Genomic DNA, 20,934 nt, shown 5'->3' with positions numbered 1-20,934 from the left:
AAACATCTTAACCACTAAGCCACCTCTCTAGCCCAAGACATGCCTTTTTGAACTAGTCTGTTAATATTTTACTTACACATTTCTTTACATATTCATTCAAAAACATATGTTATCTACTATATATAAAGCATTCCCTTGAGCTTGGGAGTGTGGAGAAGGACAGAATGAGTGAGATGTATAAGACATAGACACATTGGAATTGCTTCCCAGCAATTTATACAATAACAGCACTTCTTCAACAAAAAATTTCCACTACCAATAAATATATTTTATACTGATACGTACACATATGACTAAAATTTCATAAAACAACAGATATCTTTAAAGCTTATAATAATGCACTCTGACTTTCTGGATTCTATGCAACTGAATTATTCCAATTCAATGAAGACAGAATACTGTGTTTGAGATAAGGATGTGCTGGCTCTGATGAAACCGATACTTACAGGCAAGTGTGTCCTCATGGGGACCACTGTCTGAGATACAGGGGAAGAAATCTAGCAATCCTTTCAGTGACAAGGGTGCACCGGGCTTTGACGGCTAGGCAGGAGGAGAAGCTGAGTGGCATTCCAGGAAGACGGTTCAGCGTGCAGCAATGCACAGTGGGGGTGAGAACCATGCACTTAGCCAGGTGTGTGGTGGAAGAAAGACAGACTGCGGCCAAATTGAGAACGGAAGGGTGTGACACAAAGGCTCCAAATGAAGATGCCAGAGGCAGAGTTGTATTGAGAGAAGATTCTTCCGACAGGATCAGAGAAGAGAAACCTGGTTGGTGACAACATCCCATCTTTCCTTTGATTCACCTGGTGACATCTCTGGCATGACACAGAACACCTGCCCACACATGCACACCCTAACTGTATCTGCATGAGAGGCCAACGAAGAATTCCTTCCGTAGGTGACTTGCAGTGTGAGCTCTCTTCTGGGGAGAAGGGGCTGAACACTTGCTCTCCAGAGCAGGGCAACCATGACAGACTGGAGACCACTCCACTGGGATTCACCCCACTGAACCAACGAGTTTACTGGGTTTCTTTACAGAGCAGGGATAAGGGGTTACTGTAGGAGTACCCCAGCATCAAAAGTCTCATCCCAGCCTAGATGACTATATTCTCATAGCTGCTGAGATGGAAATTTCCATCTTTTGATCTTCCATTTTCTATACACTCCCGCTGAGACCACGAGACCCCATGCATTGTTGCTATAGCTGGCTCAGGGGATGCTGAGATCTCAAGGGAGGCTCAGCCCTCCTTCTGTGGTTGCTCACAGGAAATGCTGTCAGTCTCATAATCCTGGATTTATTTTTTTCAAGTTTACTTAAATATATAGAGAGAAAGAAACTGTGTGTGTGTGTGTGTGTGTGTGTGTGTGTGTGTATGTGCCACTTTGTACATCTGGCTTTATGGGGGTACTGGGGAATCAAAGCTGGGTCATCAGGGTTGCAGGCAAGCACCTTAACTGCTTAGCCATCTCTCCAGTCCTAAAAGTCCTTTTAAATGTGTTCTGTAAATGTCAAAGACAGCACCTCTTGGGCTGGAGATGTAGCTCCTTGGTAGAATGTTTGCTTGTTCTGTCCGAGGTTCTGGGCTGGATCCCTAATACCACAAAGGCCAAAGCCAAACCCCAAACCAAAACAAGATAACAAAAAGCACCTATTTCTACGGTGGCAGGACACAATGCCAAATTCATACTTACACATAGGTACCAAGACACAGAACGCATTTATAATTACTGTCCTATAAGTAAGTAAACATAAGGACAAAAAAAATCTCCAAGATTTTTCAGCAGATAAGAAATGAATATGGCATTTTTGTTTATACTGTTGTCAAAGAAATACAAGGAATAAATAGTTTTATTTAATAAAAAATAACAGTACCAAAAATTGAGTAAATATATTTCTTTAATGAAAATTGCATTTGGTCATTTGTACTTATCAAAATCCTTCATAGTAGGCACACCATCAAGATGCTTAGGTGAAAACTACTTATCTGGTTTTTTTCTGAGACATTTAGGTTGTGACATGGGAAGAAACGCCTCCCTCTAATTAGAAGAATGCTATAACACCTATGAGTTCTGCAAGACTACTGGTCACCCCAGGAAACAAGAAGCCCACAGAATCAAGTTCCAAGCTAAGTAAAATATGAGCAAATTTAAACTATTTCACTTCATAAAGTCTTAAGTAACTATATAAATCTATTAGCTAAAGCACTTGCCTGCTAAGCGTTAAGGACCTGGGTTTGATTCCCCAGTACCCACGTAAGCCAGAAGCACACGGTGACGCCTGTGTCTAGAGCTTGTTTGCTGTGGCTAGAGGCCCTGCCACACCCATTCTCTGCCCCATCTCCCGCCTCTTTTCTCTCTCTCTCAAATAAATAAATAAAGCTATAATTTTAGAGACATAGACGATTCAAAGCAAATTAGGTCTTTCAACTTTTGTCCAACTTCCTAGTTGCTCAGGAAAATTCTCTAGGATACACTATTTCAGAAAGTGTTAGCCTGGTACGTTTTGCTGTTGAAGAATGAAATGAGCCTTCATTATGCCTATCATTCTCCTCTCTAGACTCTCCCAGGTATTCTGGACTCCAAGGCAGCTTCCCACTGTGGTAGTTTGAATGTGACAGTGTGAATGCATGGCCCCATAAACTCAGATGTTTTACTAAAGTTGAGCTTGCAACTTCAGCCTCTAGCGGGCAAATTCCTGCTATAAGGGAGCATGTCACTGGGGCAGATCTAATTCCAGCCCAAAGGTGTGGAGAGAGAGCAGTTTTGAGCTCTGGTGCTGTTTTGTTCTTGCTGCTTTTGGTGTTTACTGGGTGTTTTGTGGTTTCCTCTCTCCACTTGGATACAAAAGACAGCCAGCCTTTTTCCACCACTAATGGACTGTCCCCAAGATATGTAAGCTTGAAATAAACCTGTTCCTCCTATGATCTGTGTCTGGTTAAATGTCTGTCCCAGCAACATGGAGCTGACTACAACACCCACCCTCCATAGGGGGGAAGGGGGACAGTCCTTGTTGCACAGGTTTCAAAAGATTCACACTGCTCTGAGCAACAGCAAATAGTGTATTGAGCTTGGCTGATTCAATTACAGGAGAGCCCTGTTGGTATAAAAGGAGAGTGAAGGTATCTACACAGACAGGCGCACTGTAAAGACTGGCCACAGAGCACAGTGATCATAGTTCAGAGGTGGGCTCTACTGTCACTCAGCCTGGTCCCAATCAACCCTGTGTGATCTTGAATAATCTCTTTGTTGTTTTTCAAGCTAGAGTCTCACTGTAGCCCAGGCTGTCCTGAAATTCACTATGGAGTCTCAGGGTGGCCTCGAACTCATGGCGATCCTCCTACCTCTGCCTCCCGAGTGCTGGGATTAGAGGTGTGCGCCACCACGCCTCTCTTGAATAATCTCTTAAACCTCTTTTGTGCTAACTTTTCTCATCTGTAAATGGGAAATGACCTAAGGTCATTATAGTAAGTTATAACATTAACATAACATAATACAATATAATAAATACAATATGTTTAGTAAGCATTCCATAAATATTAGCTGCTAGTTTGGGTAGCAGCAAAAGTATTAAGTAAAAGGATTGAGTAAAAATATGAGTGGAAGGCATAGGTGCCACACTCAGGGTAAACTTACTTGATTTTAATTATAAAAGCAACAAACATTTTCCATAATTATAAAAATTCCATACCTCACTAGAATTTTATGAGTTGAAATATAAAGACAATAGTCATTGATCTAATGAAAACTTCGAGTATAAAGTTTCAGCCGAGCATGCAGCAAATGTTCTTGAATTCTCATTCCCAAGCTTATGTTGCGATCCATTTTTAATAGGTGCTGTGCAACAACTGTTTACAATGATCTGCAATGTGGGTTTGATGACAGTGTCCTTCACCATGTTAAGCTATAGTCTTCAAAGCCAACTGATTAACTTGTGCCTCCAATTAATCTCTTGGGAGGTACAAATGTGCTTCACAGAAAGAACTGCATCACCCAGAATTCCTTTCCTTGTCCCTTATTGTGTGTGGCCCCACCAAGGTCAGAAAACAAGTAATCTGAATCTCCTGATTGCACTTGCTTCCTTCCTGACTGTCCTTCTGAGAGTCAGTGCTCCTCACAGCCCTGGCAAAGCAATTAGGAAAAGGCTAACATTATGTCCCAATTTCCAACAGAAGGCCAAGGGCATCATCTCTCTCCTAAGAGACCTAAAGGTAAGTTAGTAAAAAATTCTGTCCTCCAGTCTGTAGGTGAAATGTGGTTTCTGAACGTCTCATCAAAACACCTTATCTCACAATATGGTACCAAGAACCTAGTGTTCTCACTCTGGGAATCCACACAGCCATTTGAACAATGAGTTTTTTTTATTAACTTTAAAAATAGGATTAAGGATTTGAATTAAATCATATATACAACAGAGACTCTAAATACAATTCTTCTATGAGGCTATGAGGAGTTTTGTTGGATTATATTTTTAATTTTTTTAATTTAAATTATTTTCATTTACTTATGTGTGTGTGTGTGTGTGTGTGTGTGTGTGAGAGAGAGAGAGAGAGAGAGAGAGAGAGAGAGAGAGAGAGAGAGAGAGAGAGAATGAATATGGGTGTGCCAGGGTCTCTTGCCACTGTAAGAAAACTCCAGATGAATGTGCCACTTTGTGCATCTGGCTTTTCATGAGTACTGGGGAATCAAACCCAAACTGGCAGGCTTTGCAAGCCAGTGCCTTTACCACAGAACCATCTTCCCAGCCTCGTTAGGTCATGTTTATTAGTACTAGATACATTAGCAAAACATGCTACTGAATTTTTCCTGACAGGCAAAAATTTCCCCCTTAAACTAAAAGAATAACTTTGAAAAAAAAATAACCTATGATGTTAAGAGAAAAATACCCTAGAAATTGAGGGAATAGCATCTATCTTTTATATGTGTGATTAAATCTACATTATAGTCACCTCTACATATTTGTGGGGGATACATTCCAGGACCTCCTTTGGATCTGAAAATCTGCTGAGGATTTTTATAAAAAAGATGCTGACATTTCTTAAGGCATCATATTTAGATATAGTCTGTGTATATTCTCATGTATGTCTCAAGTCATCTAATGCAGTGTAAATAGTAATAGTTACAATACTGTATTGTCTTAGAAAACAATGACAATGCTTAGTTAAGTCCAATTACCCCCACCACCCGCCCAGTATCTGTGAACTGAAGTTCCCAGAAAAGTGCTGCATCTGCTATATCTACTTCCAACAAGGCTGAAGGACTGATAAAACTCCTTCGATCACAGACCCATGGAATGTTGCAGGGTCAGAGACAAATTACCTTGGGCGACCTTTAGCTCCTTAACAGACATGTATTGCCCACCTCTGTGTCTGACCTAATATCCTGGTGACTATCAGTTAATCAGGTGCAATCTGTTTGGAATGCACTAACAGATCTCCAGCTTCTACCAACCCAAGGGCTAGGAAAGCCATCAGACTGCATCTGAAAGCTATCGTAGAGATTCTCTCTCCCTCTTTGCTGTAACCGGCCTACCTGATAAGTCAGCCAATGTATTTGAAAAGCACCTTGATTTATGACTTTATTCTGCTCTGTGCCTATAAAACCTTCACGAAGTTAACAAGGGGGAACATGGAATTAGGGGAACCTGAATCTGTGGTCCTGGGCCATGGTCACTCGTATTTGAATAAACTAGGTAATCCCCTTTACGACGAGAGCTGCATCTTTTGTGTTGGCATGTTTTCCATCCAAGGCTTGTTGAGTCCATGGACATAGAAACCACAGACATGGAGTGCCAGCTGTATTCAGGGCACACATGAGTTTGAAAATAAATCGTTTTCATGGCAGGTACTCACCAGGGGTTCTGCCATGATCATACGAATCTTGCGCTCAGCCTGAGTGGTGAAGTTGACAAATAAACTCTTGAGGACATACTCTCCGGGTTTGCTGTCTGGGTCCACACTGATAGGTGACATGCTTGGTGGCCCTTTCTCCCTGTGTGTGCCTGAAGCGGCTGGAACTGGAGGCTTGATGTAACCGTTGCCGACTGGAGAAGCTGAAAAACAGAATGGATGTTCTCACTGGTGGGAAATAACTCCATACACCACAATCATAAGGACGTGAGTCATCAAACATCATGCTTAATATCATAACCAGGCTCTATTCTTCAGAAATGGGGTTAGAATCATTTTGATTACATTATGTTTGCATGACAACCAAGTAGATCATCTTGACAATTTTGCTTACTATGTTGGTATATCTGATAAATTCTACAATATCTAAGATGGTTTGTGCTCCTTTTCAATGTTCCAGTCAATTGGGTTAAAAAAAAAAATGTACACAGGAAAAAAAAAGTGATTTGTCTAGGCTTTCCTAATGGTAGGCACATTCTGTCCTCTGTGGGTCAAATAATGGAAAAGACTATGGGGTCAACTCTTTCAGAAATCTCTAAGGACCAAGTTTCAGGCCAGCTGGCTGTTGTCAGCAAAAGGAATGTACTTCTAGAAGGAAAAAAAAAAAAGGCTCAGAAGGTCACGTCTGTAATCCGAGTATTTGGGTGGTTGATGCAAAAGGACTGCTGTGAATTTGAATCTAGCTTGCTCATTCAGTGAGTTCAAGGCCAGCCTGGACATTCTAGCAAGACCTTATCACAAAAATTAAGGGGCTAGGGGTTCCTAATCGTACCCTATTTATGCCATCCAAAGTATGGATTTAATGTTTCACTCTCAGTGAGGTGTGCTTTAATCCCAGCACTCGGGTGACCAGGAGGATCGTTGTGAGTTCAAGGCCACCCTGAGACTGCATAGTGAATTCCAGGTTAACCTGGGCAAGACCCTACCTTGAAAAAAACCAAACAAACAAGGATGGCTAAATTTTTTTTACTGTTACCACCCTTGGGTCAAGTTTTGTCCTTAAAAGAATGGTGCAGAGTCCTTGGCTAGATCTTGAACAGGAGCTGCTCTCAGGGTTCCTGGGGCATGGCCTCCATTCTAAGCAACTTTTTGTTTCCCTTTCTTCCTCCCTATCCTCATGTCCTCCTTCCCAGCTTAGTCTCCTTTCTGCTTTCATAGTACACATTTCCTTTTGATAGGACCTAATTTCTAAAAGAAAAAAAGAATTCTAGACTGCATCAGGCAAGTATTGTAAGGTGGTTCAGTGTCACTGTACAGGCAAGCTTAGGATGGAGGCATTAGGGATGAAGAGGACTAACAGAGATAAGTTAGATTCTTCAAGGGAGTCATAATTTTGGATGACTAGACACAGAAACTAAGGAAAATAATCATGAGAAAGAAAAGTGAATTTCCAGGGCTGGAGAGAAGGCTTAGTGGTTAAGCCAAAGGACCCAGGTTCGATTCCCCAGGACCCACGTAAGCCAGATGCACAAGGGGGCACATGCAGCTGGAGTTTGTTTGCAGTGGCTGGAGGCCCTGGTGTGCCCATTCTCTCTCTCTCCTTACCTATTTCTGTATCTCTCTCTCTCTCTCTCAAATAAATAAATAAAAATATTTTTAAAAACGTGAATTTCCAGTTTGGCCACTGGTTTAAGCATCAGGACAATAGTGATGTCATTGATTATAAAGGGGAGCAAAGTTCTCCAAAGAGCTGAACATTCTTAATGACAAATAAACATTACAGCGTCTCTCACATTCTTTCCATCCCACAACCAGTTCTGAAGAAGTCATGCAAGGATGTTGTTGATTTTTTACAGAATTACTGAATTTCCACTGATGATTCTCCTTCCTCCTTCCAATCCCCCTGCCCTCAATTCAATAGACTTAAGGAGCCCCTTATATCTTTCCAGGTCTCAGCTACCACTGCCTAGTAGGAATATGTCCTCCCAAGTTCATATGGTAAAGTGCACTGCATATTAATTACTTCTCTTCCTCCTCCTCATTCAAGCTACTTTTGTGCTAGTCTCTCCCCTCGGCGGTCTGGGGTGAGATGATAGCAGTGGTTTCTTTGGGATTTCACTTCACCTATAATCTTTCTTCAGTGTGGCTTTCATCATAACACTTTTCTGTTCCAAACTGTCCATACTGTTCAGTTATCATCATCCAGTCTCAAAAACCTCAACTTGAGCTGGGTGTGGTGGCATGCCCCTTTCATACCAGAATTCACGAGGCAGAGGTAGGAGGACTTCTGTGAGATTGAGACCACTCTGAGATTGCATAGTGAATTCCAGATCAGCCTGGGATAGAGCGAGGCCCTACCTTGAAACACACCTCCCAATCTCGTTTCGAGGGCTTCAGTATTTTGCCTCTAACCTGCCTGGATCATGCAAGCTCTACTCTCGTGTATGCCTTTTTTTCTCTCCTCTTTCTGTCCCTTCTTCTCTGCCCATCCAGTTCTCCTCTTATTTGACCAGTTGGAGAAACTGTTCTGCCTATTTGCTCCTGTAATTGCACCCTTTATGGCTGTGTCCCTTGAAAGTTCCCTCACAAAACCCTAACTTCCAGCCAGGCATGGTGCGTGCCTGTAATCCCAGTCTCAGGAAGCTGAGGTGAGAGGGCCTTGAATCCAAACTACCCTGGGCTACAAGGTGAGAGCCAGTCTGTAAAAACAAATAACAACAAAAGACCACAGCTTCCCAGCCATCTCTTGGCATCAAGAAGGGATTGGTTCCAGGATCCCTTCAGCATCAAAATCTGTAAGTGCTCAGCTCCATTATTAAAATGGCCTGGTATTTGCACATAAGTGAGGCACATCCTCCTGCAGCCTACAGGTTGCTTTTGATACTTAAGGCAATACAAATGTGATGAAAATACTGTTATGTTGTTTTTGTTTATGGCATACTAAGAAGAAAAATGTATAGGCATGTCCAGTCCAGAAATAAGTTTTCCTCCCCAAGAATTTTCAATCAATCGGCTGGATGAATATGTAGATCCAGAAGCCACAGGAATGGAGGGCCTGTTACACAGCATTCTTTTTAAAAAATATTTATTTATTTATTCATGAGAGGGGCAGAGTGAATGGGTGTGCCAGGGCCTCTGGCTGTTGCAAACTCCAGACACATGCACCGCTTTTTGGCTCTACATGAAGAGAGAGAACTGAACCTGCGATGGTGGGCTTTTCAAGCAAGCACCTTTAACCACTGAGTCATCTCCCCAGGTCTCTATGTAGCATTCTTTGCATAGGTAATAATAAATTTTCTTGAGTGGCTAAATGAACATGGCTTCTAGTTCTAGTTCTGCAGGCCTAAGAGGGATTCATATGGCGGGAGAATCTTTAAAGAAGAGGTGTATGGGGCTGGAGAGATGGCTTAGCGGTTAAGCGCTTGCCTGTGAAGCCTAAGTACCCAGGTTCGAGGCTTGACTCCCCAGGACCCACGTTAGCCAGATGCACAAGGGGGCGCACACATCTGGAGTTCGTTTGCAGTGGCTGGAGGCCCTAGTGTGCCCATTCTCTCCCTCTTTCTTTGTCACTCTCAAATACATAAATAATAAACAAAAAAATTTAAAAAAATTAATAAAAAAACTTAAAAAAGAATAGGTGGATGGGCTGGAGAAATGGCTTAGAGGTTAAGGTGTTTGCCTGCAAAGCCTAAATAAGAAACGCTTGTTCAAATCTCCAGGTCCTGTGTATAGCCAGTCACAAAAGTGACACAAGCGTGCAATGTCGCACATGTGCACAAGGGCATGCACGCATCTGGAGTTTGTTCACAGCGGCTGAAAGGACCTGGCGTGCCCATTCTCTCTCTCTCTCAAAAAATAACGTAAAGTAAAAAAGAAGTGGTATACTATTTTTAATGAAGACTCCTCGATTCACAAGCGGCTAACTAAAAGACCCGACTTATTCTACTAGTGCATATCCAAGGTCAGGTGATGGAAACTGCCATATAGCACACTCTTCCCAAACAAAACATTCCCTCCGGAAAGGGAGGAGGAAGACTCAGGAGGTCACCAAGGCTGGGAAAGCTGAAAATTAAAAAGGTTGCAAGAGTCTTCCCTAAGATTATATGAAGGGGGAACAACCGCTTGGGGGAACTCCGTGAGCGCTGGGGCGAGCTTGTCCGTGATGCATTTGTCTGTGAGTCATGCAGGCTCCTGCTCTATAAGTAATCCCGATTGCCTCACTGGCTCACCGAAGCTGGTTTGCTTACAATCCTGCTTTGGTCTGCTGTCTGGGCCCTATCTTGGATGAATAGACATGTTTGTGTCGCCACTGGGGAATGAGTTTCAAGCAACAGAAACCCAATGCTGCTCACTCCGTCTAATTTCTACACGCTTGGCAAGGGGATCCCCTGAGGCAGTAGGACACTGCCCCATCTCCAGATCAGAGGGACAGCGTAACTCCACCATCTTCCTAATGTATCGAGGTCACCATGCTGCAGAACTGGGGCCGGGAATACAAACCTGAAGCCTCCATCTGGAGTCCCGCTTAGGGCTGCAGCCATTACAAGAGGACAGCAGCAATGGAGCGGACAGAAAATACCAGATCCGCAATCTCAGAGTGGTCTCAAGCTCACAGAAGTCCTCTTACCTCTGCCTCGTGACTTCTGGTATGAAAGGGGCATGCCACCACATCCAGCTCAAGGTGAGGTTTTTGAGACTGGATGATGATAACTGAACAGTATGGACAGTTTGGAACTGGTACTGAAGTCATAGGTGTGGTGAGGGGACATTCATGACTGACCCTGGCCACCCTCTGGCAAAGCGGCTGCATTTTGATCCAGTGAGTTGAGGCACAAGTACCCCAATGCCTCAGAAAAACCTATTTACAAGGCCAAAGTACTAATTCACTTGTATTTTTTAAAAAAATTTTTGTTCATTTTTATTTTTGAGAGCGACAGAGAGAAAAAGAGGCAGACAGAGAGAGAAAGAGAGAGAGAGAAAGAGAGAATGGGTGCGCCAGGGCCTCCGGCCACTGCAAACGAACTCCAGACTCATGCGCCCCCTTGTGCATCAGGCTAACGTGGGTCCTGGGGAATGGAGCCTTGAACCAGGGTCCTTAGGCTTCACAGGCAAGCAAGTGCTTAACCGCTAAGCCATCTTTACAGCCCCTCCCCTTTTTTCTCGTTTTTTCAAGGTAGGATCTTATTCTAGCTCAGGCTGACCCAGAATTCACTCTGTAGTCTCAGGGTGTCCTCGAACTCACAGTGATCCTCCTACCTCTGCCTCCCAAGTGCTGGGATTAAGGGCATGTGCCACCACTCCCAGCCACTCCTCTGTTTTCTTTCCCGTGTGTGTATGAGGTCTGAGGCCAGCCTTGGGTGTTCGTCCTCTCCCTCCTTCTTTGAGATAGGGTTGCTTGTTGTTTAGTTGCTGCATGCACCTGCTTAGCCCAGCTGCAAACTTCCAGATGTTGCTGGCTCCACGTCTCACTGCCGTAAAGGCTTTGGAATTACAGGCACCTGTGCCACTTTGCTTTAGGTGGGTGTCTGGGGACCCGAACTCAAGCCAGTAGGCTTGCAAGAAAGTGCCTGAGACATCTTCCCAGCTGCTTCACTGCTTTTTTGTTTTTGTTTATTTATTTAGGTTTTTGTTTTTTTTTTTTCTCTAGCGCAGGCTGACCTGGAATTCACTATGTAGTTTCCAACTTATGGTGATCCTCCTACCTCTGCCTCTAGAATGCTGAGATTAAAGGCGTGTGTCACTATGTGCAGCTTACTGCTCTCTATAAAAAAAAAAGACAGTATTCACCAGGGCTGGAGAGATGGCTTAGCGGTTAGGGCTCATGTCCGTGAAGCCTAAGGACCCAGGTTTGACTCTCCAGGTCCCACGTAAGCCTGATGCCCATGGTGGCACATGCATCTGGAGTTTGTTTGCAGTGGCTAGAGGCCCTGGCATGTCCATCCTCACTCTTTCTCCATCTCTCTCTCTCCCTCTCCCCCTCTCTCTGTCTCTAATAAATAAATTAGTAAAAATAAATCCATTTTTTTTTTTAAGAAAAACAGTCTCCACCAATGTCTTTGCGAGTTAGGAAGCCTATGTGAAGAGCTTGAGTGAGCTGGAGCTCCCCTTGACCAACTGAACCTCATGCCAGAGCAGGGAATGAGTCGGGGGAGAGCGGCCACCGTGACTCTGGATTCCCGCAGTTCAGCCTCGGGCAGATGGAGGTGCAGGCGCCCTTGACTTGGATCTACTCTCAAGTTTCAGTAATCCCTCTTTATCCTGCCATAATTAGTTCACAACAAGTCCTAGTCTTTCATCAGTATAATTTTCAAAAATAAACATTATGGCATGGCTTCTTTTAGTAAATCAGGCATTTGGTGTCTGCAGCTGGGCATGGTGGCACCTGCCTGCAAGTCTGGCACTTGGGTGTCACAGAGGCAGGAGGATCAGGAGTTCAAGGCCAGTGGGGTCTACATAAAGACACTGCTGCCTCAAAAAGTAAATAAATAAATAAAACCAGAAAGTCTACCCTAGTCTAAAAAGTTACCATTAGATACAATCATTAGCCCCTCCCTTTAACACCTACTTACTATTAAGACTATTTATTTAAAAAAAAATGAAAAGATCTGTCCAATTTCTAAACTCATTACAACCCAGAAACAGAAAATTAGGAGGAAGGCATATCATTTTCATGGATGGAAACTATACAATCAAATAAAAGGATGTGAAAGAAAATGGCATAGTCCAGAAATACTACAAATATTTGCCACAAGAACTTTAAAACGTGGCTGCCTGAATCCTGAGGTCTCACAGGCTTGACGGATGCTCACCCCATTCAGCACGGTCCACGGGTCCACAGAGCACATCACCCTCAGTCAGCGCCCCCTTTCTCTCTCTAATCTCTCTCCTCCAGTTTTTTCTTAAATATTTTATTTTGATTTATTTATTTGACAGAGAAAGAGGGAGAGAATGGGTGTGACAGGGCCTCCAGCCACTGCAAATGAATTCCAGACAAGTGTGCCCCTTTGTGCATCTGGTAACATGGGTCTTGGGGGATCGAACCTGGGTCCTTTGGCTTTGCAGGCAAGTGCCTTAACCTGCTAAGCCATCCCTCCAGCCCCACTCCTCCATTTTTTTTTTTTTTTTTTTTTTAAAGACAGGGTCTCATGTATCCCAGGATGGCTTCAAACGTGATATGAAACCAAGGCTGGCCTGGAACAGCTGATCCTCCAGCCGCCACCTCCCAAGCTCCCAAACACTGGGAATAAAGCAGTACACTACTGCACCTAGCCAGCCAACTGACCCTGAGTTGCTTTACAGAGAGGTAAAGATAAAGTAGGAAGAAAATAAAACTTTTACCTTTTCAAATAGACTACAAATAAAATATTTTTATCATGTAAAAGAACCAGACTCACCGCCCCTCAGAATCCAGCTCTCAAGAATTCTATACCTTTCTGTGGCATTATTTAAAAAAAGAAAAAAAAAATGCAACAGCAGCTACAGCAGCTGCCCAAACTTCAGCTCTGTTCTCCAGCTTTTAAATGTAGGCAGAGACTGAATCCATTCTTCTGTATTTGGGACGTTTTCCTTGCTTTTGACCTGCCTGGCAAACAAATCCGCCTAGCCTGCAGGGTCCAGAGCCCTATCTCCTTTTACGCCTTGCCAGGGCTGGGCCCTGACTTTCGTGAGCCTTGTTGTGCCTTTCAGTACCACTTAGCCTGTCTGGAGAAAAAGATCAGCTTTAATCCGGGGTATCCTGGAATGTGGACCTCTTCCAATGAAAGGGCCCAGACAGGTCATCTGTCGCATTTCCCCGCTTGCAAATATTTGTTGAAGAAATGTTTTTTGGTTTTTTTTTTGTTGTTGTTATTTGGGTGGGAGTTTTTTGAGACAGGGAAGTGTCCCAGGCTGGCATCAAACTCACTGTATAGTCCAGGCTGGCCTGGAGTTTGTGGCAATCTTCCTGCCCCCACCTCCTGAGTGCTGGTATTACGGACTTGCATCATCAACCTGGCGTGATTTTCAGTTTGGTGTTTTCAAAACTTCCACCTATTTAAATTTCTTGCGTATGACAAACTTTTTTAAAAAAGCTTTAAATTTTTAAAAAATATTTATTTATTTGCAAGCAGAGAGAGATAAGAGAGACAGAGAGAATGGACATGCCAGGGCCTCCAGCCACTGCAAATGAACTCCAGATGCACGCGCCACTTTGTACATATGGCTTTACATGGGCACTGGGGAATTGAACCCAGGTCATTACATTTTGCAGGAAAGCACCTTAACTGCTGAGCCGTCTCTCTCCAGCCCAACGATTTTAATTTTTAACTGTGACAACATTGTCACTAAAATTTGCCATTTCAGCCACACTTACATATATTTAAGTTCAGTGGCATCTGTGTGTTGATTTTTTTTTTTTAAGCCTCAACTTCACCCCACTTCAACCCTTTCCTTCTGCATTCCAACTTTATACTTTCCCCCAATAGCTCACTTTTCCTAGTTGGGCTGATGTGAGTGGGGAGGAGGGACATCATTTGCATATATTACTTTTGAATTTAATTACTGATTCCTTCTTATATTTGCTCTCCATAATTTCTCATTTGTATTTTTTAATATTTTTGTTTATTTTATTTTATTTTATTTTATTTGAGAGTGACAGACAGGCAGAGAAAGAGAGAGAGTGGGGGAGAGAATGTGCACACCAGTGCAAACAAACTCCAGATGCGTGTGCCCCCTTGTGCATCTGGCTAACGTGGGTCCTGGGAATAGAACCTGGGTCCTTTGGCTTTGCAGGCAAACGCCTTAACCGCTAAGCCATCCCTCCAGCCCCCTCCGCTACATTTTTATCATGATGCTGAAAAGGAAGGAAAAGGCAGCTTAGTTTCCTCCTATCAGAACCCAGGGTGGCCTTGGAAGTGACGAGCAAGCAGCTGGTTTCCTCAGTCAGTGTTTCCCAGAAGTCATTCCATCTCTCCTCAGGGACACACTCAGTCACCCACTATTGCAACCAGGGTTTGCTTCACGAACCCCTAGATTTCTGGCCCTATTCTAGGCAGTGGGAACATGGAGGTGAACAGAGCTGAAGGTTGTGCTTTCGTGTACTTGTCAGGGGGCAGTTTCACATGCCAGCCTGTACACCAATGATGTCAGATCACAGTGCGTTCTCAAAGAAAAGGGGAAGCGAGGCAGAATCTGTGGTCAGAGGCAGTTGCTCTTCCATGCCTGTGCAAAGGATGTGGGGGCTTGGAGAGGAACGGAGGCTGTTTGTGTTCCTTGGGACCCAGACAGGCCCAACACGCCAGCAGTTAGGATCTGCTCTCCTACCCATCTCTCTGGCCTGCCCCGATCTCTGTATCAGGATGGTTGGAGTTGGGAATTTTATCACACCTGTGAAGGGCACGAGCTAAAAGCCCACAGGAGCATAGCCTGCCTCCTCCCTTCATAGAGGGGACCCCTCAGAAGAAGCATCCTTTCACCCACCTTTTCTCTATCTTATAAAGACAGATAAAGCACTGGGCCAATTTTTCAAAACAATTGATGCTTTTGTTTTTGATGTTCCATTACTAGAGTCTGATACTGTGTGTTTACAATAAAATGGGTTTCTTTTCTCTTTTCTTTTTATTTTTCTTCTCTTCTCTTTTTCCACATTTTTTAAAATTTTTTTAAAAAATTTATTTATTTGAGAGCGACAGACACAGAGAGAAAGACAGAGGGAGAGAGAGAGAGAGAATGGGTGCGCCAGGGCTTCCAGCCTCTGCAAACGAACTCCAGACGCGTGCGCCCCCTTGTGCATGTGGCTAACGTGGGACCTGGGGAACCGAGCCTTGATCCAGGGTCCTTAGGCTTCACAGGCAAGCGCTTAACCACTAAGCCATCTCTCCAGCCCTCCACATTTTTTTAAAGGATGCAGGAAGACACCAGCCTTCCAGTTTTCTTAAATTTTTTATTTATTTATTTACTTGTTTGAGTGAAAGAGAGGCAGATATAAAGAGAGAGAATGGGTCCACCAGGGCCTCCAGCCACTGCAAATGAACTCCAGACTCATGCACCACCTTGTGCAGCTGTGCAGCTGGCTTATGTGGGTACTAGGGAATTGAACATGGGTCCTTAGGCTTCTCAGACAAGTGCCTTAACCACTAAACCATCTCTCTAGCCCATTGCCCCCCGATTTTTATTTATATATATATATATATATTTTTTTTTTTTAATTTTATTTATTTGAGAGAGACAGACACAGAGAGAAAGACAGATAGAGGGAGAGAATGAGAATGGGCGCGCCAGGGCTTCCAGCCTCTGCAAACGAACTCCAGACGCGTGTGCCCCCTTGTGCATCTGGCTAATGTGGGACCTGGGGAACCGAGCCTCGAACTGGGGTCCTTAGGCTTCACAGGCAAGCGCTTAACCGCTAAGCCATCTCTCCAGCCCACCCCCCGATTTTTTTGAGGAAGTCTTGCAGTAGCTCAGGCTGATGTGAATTCACTATGTAGTCTCAGGGTGGCCCGAAACTCATAGTGATCCTCCTGCCTTTGCATCCCAAGTACTGGGATTAAAGGCATGCGCCACCATACTTGGCCTTTTCCCCCTCCTTTCCTCTCCTCTCCTCTCCTCTCCTCTCCTCTCCTCTCCTCTCCTCTCCTCTCCTCTCCTCTCCTCTCCTCTCCTCTCCTCTCCTCTCCTCTCCTCTCCTCTCTTCCCCTCCCCCCTCTCCTCTCCTCTCCTCTCTTTTCCTCTCCTCTCTTTTCTTTTCTGTTCCCAATACAACATGCAGTGAGCAAGCCTTTGAAGTAGGAGCCCTCCCTCGAAATGGTGGTCTAGTTAAACACATTTACTTTCTAGGGTTTAGAAGACCCTATGGAGAAAACGCAACAGATGTCTTTGTTCACAGTTGGAGAGAAGTTAGATTCTTTCTGCCAGGTCTCAGGACTTCATTCGTTAGGCAGGTGCAGAGAGCAAACCCTGTTAGTTATCAACAGCTGGGGTCTTTCTTTAGAACCATGTCATCCCTCCACCCACATCCTGCTCTTCCTGTCAGCCTCGCTTTGTTCACTGGCATTACAGGAACATGCCATCAAACATAAGCATGGATGACGCAGCTCCTGCGAGAACATGTCACTGTGTGTACAGAGCAATAACAAAGTGTCCACTAAGTAATGCCTTTCTTTATGAGGGTGCCGAAGAAACGGGCAAGTGACGTGGCACTGCAAATTCTTAAACTACCCAGAAAACCTAGGAGTCAGGTAAATGGGTAAGAAGTAAAATAAATAAATAGTATATAAACACATGAATAAATAGCCCTCCCCAAATACAGTAGTAAGAATTATTTTCCTCTTTACAATAATATTAAGAAATAGACACTGTTGGGATAAGAAACATAAATTCAGGGCTGGGAAGATGGTTGGGGGGGGATAAAGCACTCACCACTTAACTTGAGTCCCTAAGTGCATCTTCAGACCCTATGTAAGAAGCTGGCAGCGTTGGAGGGCTCCTATAATCTCAGCACTTTGATGGTGAGGTGTGGGAGAGACGGGGTGTGGGGGGGGTGTCTCGGGAGCTCGCAGGAAGAACAGCGAAAAGAACAGGCATCTGATACATTTTCACCTTAGGTGAAACATAAGGGTCTTCTGAGCTCTAGAAAGTAAATTTGTTTAACTAGACCACCATTTCTGGGGAGGGGGGACACCTACTTTAAAGGCTCGCTCACTACAGGTTGTGTTGGGAGCATAGATAAGAAGGAGGCCCAGTGTGGTGGCGCATGCCTTTAATCCCAGTACTTGGAAGGCAGGGGTAGGAGGATCATTGCGAGATCAAGGCCAGCCTGGAACTCCAGAGTGCGCTCCTGGTGAAGAGTGCATTCCAGGTCAGCCTGGGCTATAGTAAGACCCTTCCTAAAAAACAAGGTAAATAAATAGTAAAATAATTAAAAAATAAAAAATAATGGAGTAAGATTGGGAAAAATACTGCCTCAAATGGAACAGTAAGGATGGATGTGAAGGCTGTCCTCTGGCCTTCACATAAGCACCGAGGCATGCACATATCCCCACTCACACACATGAACTTATACACACACGCCTACATACACAAATAAACAACTTTAAAAATAAATTCAGCTTAAAAATGACAGAAAAATTTCCTTAGAAAAGTAAGATGCTTCTCAAGTAGCTGTTTTAAAGGAGGAAAGAAAAAGGCTCACTGGGTAAAATGTATATTTTGCCTCGGAAGAAAAATATTCAGAGTAAAGTTAATTTTTTTCTTAATGAATATTTATAAAAATCCATAGTGAGATACTTCTGACATTTTAATGGATAAACTATATTCCTTCTATCTCTTAGCTCTCCTACAGTTCTCAAATTGTGTTCCTTAAACCTGCAGTGTTCATAAGACATCCTTAGCACATCTTGTACCTTTAATTCATGATATAATTCTGGTAGATCAAAAATCTCCCTTATATGATAAGATCACATAGGTTTGGAATGCCAAGGAGAGTCGTCCAAGCAGTCATCTCAGGACCTGAGCCCACGCGCACATTCTGGAAGCATCTCATACCCTCCAGTCTGTGATCTTCTTGCATCTAATCTATCTTCAGGCCACGGAGGTTCCTCTCGTCCTGTTGCGTGACCTCATGAACTAAGATGGACTTTGTATGCAGTCATTCAACGGGCTTTGGGAAAGGCCACACGAGGGAAGAAGAACCAAGCACTGCAGATCCAGGGAAGCAGATGAGATCTGAGTGGTGACATACCACGGGAAGGTGCACACTGCTCCTCTCGAGATGGCAGAACCTCCCAGAACCTCTCAGGGCCTCCTGCCCGGACCAGGAGCACATCCGTTTCAATGAAGGCTCACTTCTCTGTTTGCCTTCCATCCCTGTCCTTGCAAAACCACTTTTGTCTTTGGTCTCTCCAAGAACTGCAGCGAGAAGCCGTTGGTCAAAAGGGGAGCGAGCATCAAGCTGCTGCCCTGTTGTCTCTTCCCTGCCCTCCAGTATTTTATCTGAGAAAAAATGACAGCCACACCTCAGTGACTTCTCTCATAAATGTCTGTCAACTCCTAAGATGCAATTACACGGACTTCCCCCGATTTTCAAAGGAGGCGCTGTCATCGGAGACTGCAACCATGTCTGCCAAAGCCTGCAGCCAGGGAAGATGAGGTTACAGTGACATTTCAAGGTCCTTTCTCACTAAAGGGAGATCGAATAGCCTGCTGGAGGCAGGATAATCCTGATTTTCAACTTCCTCTTTCTCTTCAAGAGAACAGACAAGCTGCTCATTCAAGTCTCCCTCGGTTGCTGGACTCCCTCCCTCCCCTTCGTTCAAGTCTATTTTCTTATGTGGCTTGCTTATTTCCTGCAGAAAACCATCAGATCACGAATTTGACCTCTATGAATTCAAATGCTGTGATCCTTTGAACAAGGCCTTGAGGATTTTGACGCTGTAGCTGACTCACAATGTGAATACTTGAACTCACCTGAGAGGCTGGGCCTGTAGTTCAGTGTCAGGGCCTGCGATGGGGGTATGGTACATTTCTAACCAACCCCTGGGGAGGTCATTGCTTGGACCAACTGACACCAGGCATAAATAAATAGGAAAGCAAAAGAATCTACTTAGCAAAATTGATTCCAATTTTGTCTACAGAAGAACTCACACGCCTTGCTAAATAATAAAGTGAATGCATCTGAGGCAAAAGATATGAGGAAGAATATTTAGCCAAAAGCCAAAGGTGTGAGTTTTGCATTACCCTGGGGGATGAACTGGCACCGACTGGACCTGTTACTGTTATCTGGAGAGCTGGGGATGAGCAAAGGTCTTATGCATGTGAGGAGAGCACCCTACTATCGAGCTATGCCCCCAACTCTACCTGGCATTCTACTTGGTTTGTGTGGTTGTTTGACACCTGGGATAGCCTTGAAGCAGAGACTAGTCTTGAACTCCTGAGTCTTCTATCCTCCAGCGGGAGGACTAACGTGCCAGGGTTTCAGGCATGTGTCACCGTGCCTGTTGTTATTTCTTTCCTTCCTTCTTTTTTTCTTTTCTCCTTCTCTCCTTCCTTCCTTCTTTCCCTCCCTCCCAGCTTCCTTCCCTCCTCTCTCTCTCTGTATACACACACATGTGCAGAAGCATGTACATACATGTGCACATACACCAGAGGACAACCGTGGTTGTCACATCTCAGGCACTACTGTGACTACTGTGGTGGTTTTGTAAATGTCCCTCTTAGCCTCAGGTATTTTTTAAAAAATCGTTTTTATTTTTATTTATTTATTTGAGAGTAACAGAGACTGAAAGAGGGAGAGAGAAGAGGGAGAGAGAATGGGCACGCCAGGGCCTCCAGCCACTGCAAAGAAACTCCAGATGCGTGCGCCCCCTTGTGCATCTGGCTAACATGGGTCCTGGGGAATCAAGCCTCGAACCAGGGTCCTTAAGCTTCACAGGCAAGCGCTTAACTGCTAAGCCATCTCTCCAGCCCACCTCAGATATGTTTGTTGTTGTTATTTCTGTGGTTGTAGGTTTTCCTCTAGGTAGGCTCTCACTCTAACCCAGGCTGAACTGAAACTTACTCTGTAGTCCCAGGCTGGCCTTGAACTCACAGCGATCCCAAATTCTGGAATTAAAGCCATGTGCCCCACACCTAGCTCTCAGGTATTTTTTAGAGTAGTATTTTTATTTATTTATAGGCAGAGAGAGACAGAGAGGAGAGAGAAAGAGTGGGAGAAAATGGGCACACCAGGGCCTCCAGCCACTGTAAACAAACTTCCAATGCATGTGCCACTTTGTGCATCTGGCTTTATGTGGGTACTGGAGAATGGAACCCTGGTCATTAGGCTTTTCAGGCAAGTGCCCTAACCGCTGAGCCTCCTCTCTAGCCCTCACAGGTATTTTTTTCCAGGTAGGGTCTTATTCTAGCCCAGGCTGACCTGAAATTCACTATGTAGTCTCAGGCTGTTCTTGAATTCACAGCCTCCTTCCCTGGCCTCCAAAGTTTGCCACCATGCCTGGAACTCTCAGTTATTTTTAAAAAATATTTTATTTTTTTACTTATTTGAGAGAGGAGGGAAAGAGACAGAGAGAGAAAGAATGGGTGCACCAAGGCCTCTAGCCACTGCAAACAAACTCCA

At 44.2% G+C, this 20,934-nt stretch overlaps 1 protein-coding gene across 7 annotated transcripts in view; it reads right to left on the bottom strand.

Annotated features, from left to right (window-relative positions):
• Positions 1 to 20,934, bottom strand: part of Fry (FRY microtubule binding protein) — a 472,955-nt gene that overhangs the window by 230,690 nt on the left and 221,331 nt on the right. For all 7 annotated transcript variants that reach the window (XM_045154946.1, XM_045154947.1, XM_045154942.1 and 4 more), the window contains one exon: positions 5,850 to 6,049. In XM_045154946.1, coding sequence (XP_045010881.1) covers positions 5,850 to 5,969 — 120 coding nt within the window. In that variant the 5' untranslated portion in view covers positions 5,970 to 6,049. The remainder of the gene's footprint in view (positions 1 to 5,849; positions 6,050 to 20,934) is intronic.

The sequence above is a fragment of the Jaculus jaculus genome, chromosome 7 (assembly GCF_020740685.1).
Source record: "Jaculus jaculus isolate mJacJac1 chromosome 7, mJacJac1.mat.Y.cur, whole genome shotgun sequence".
NCBI lineage: Eukaryota > Metazoa > Chordata > Mammalia > Rodentia > Dipodidae > Jaculus > Jaculus jaculus.
This window is presented reverse-complemented; position numbering and strand designations above follow the sequence as displayed.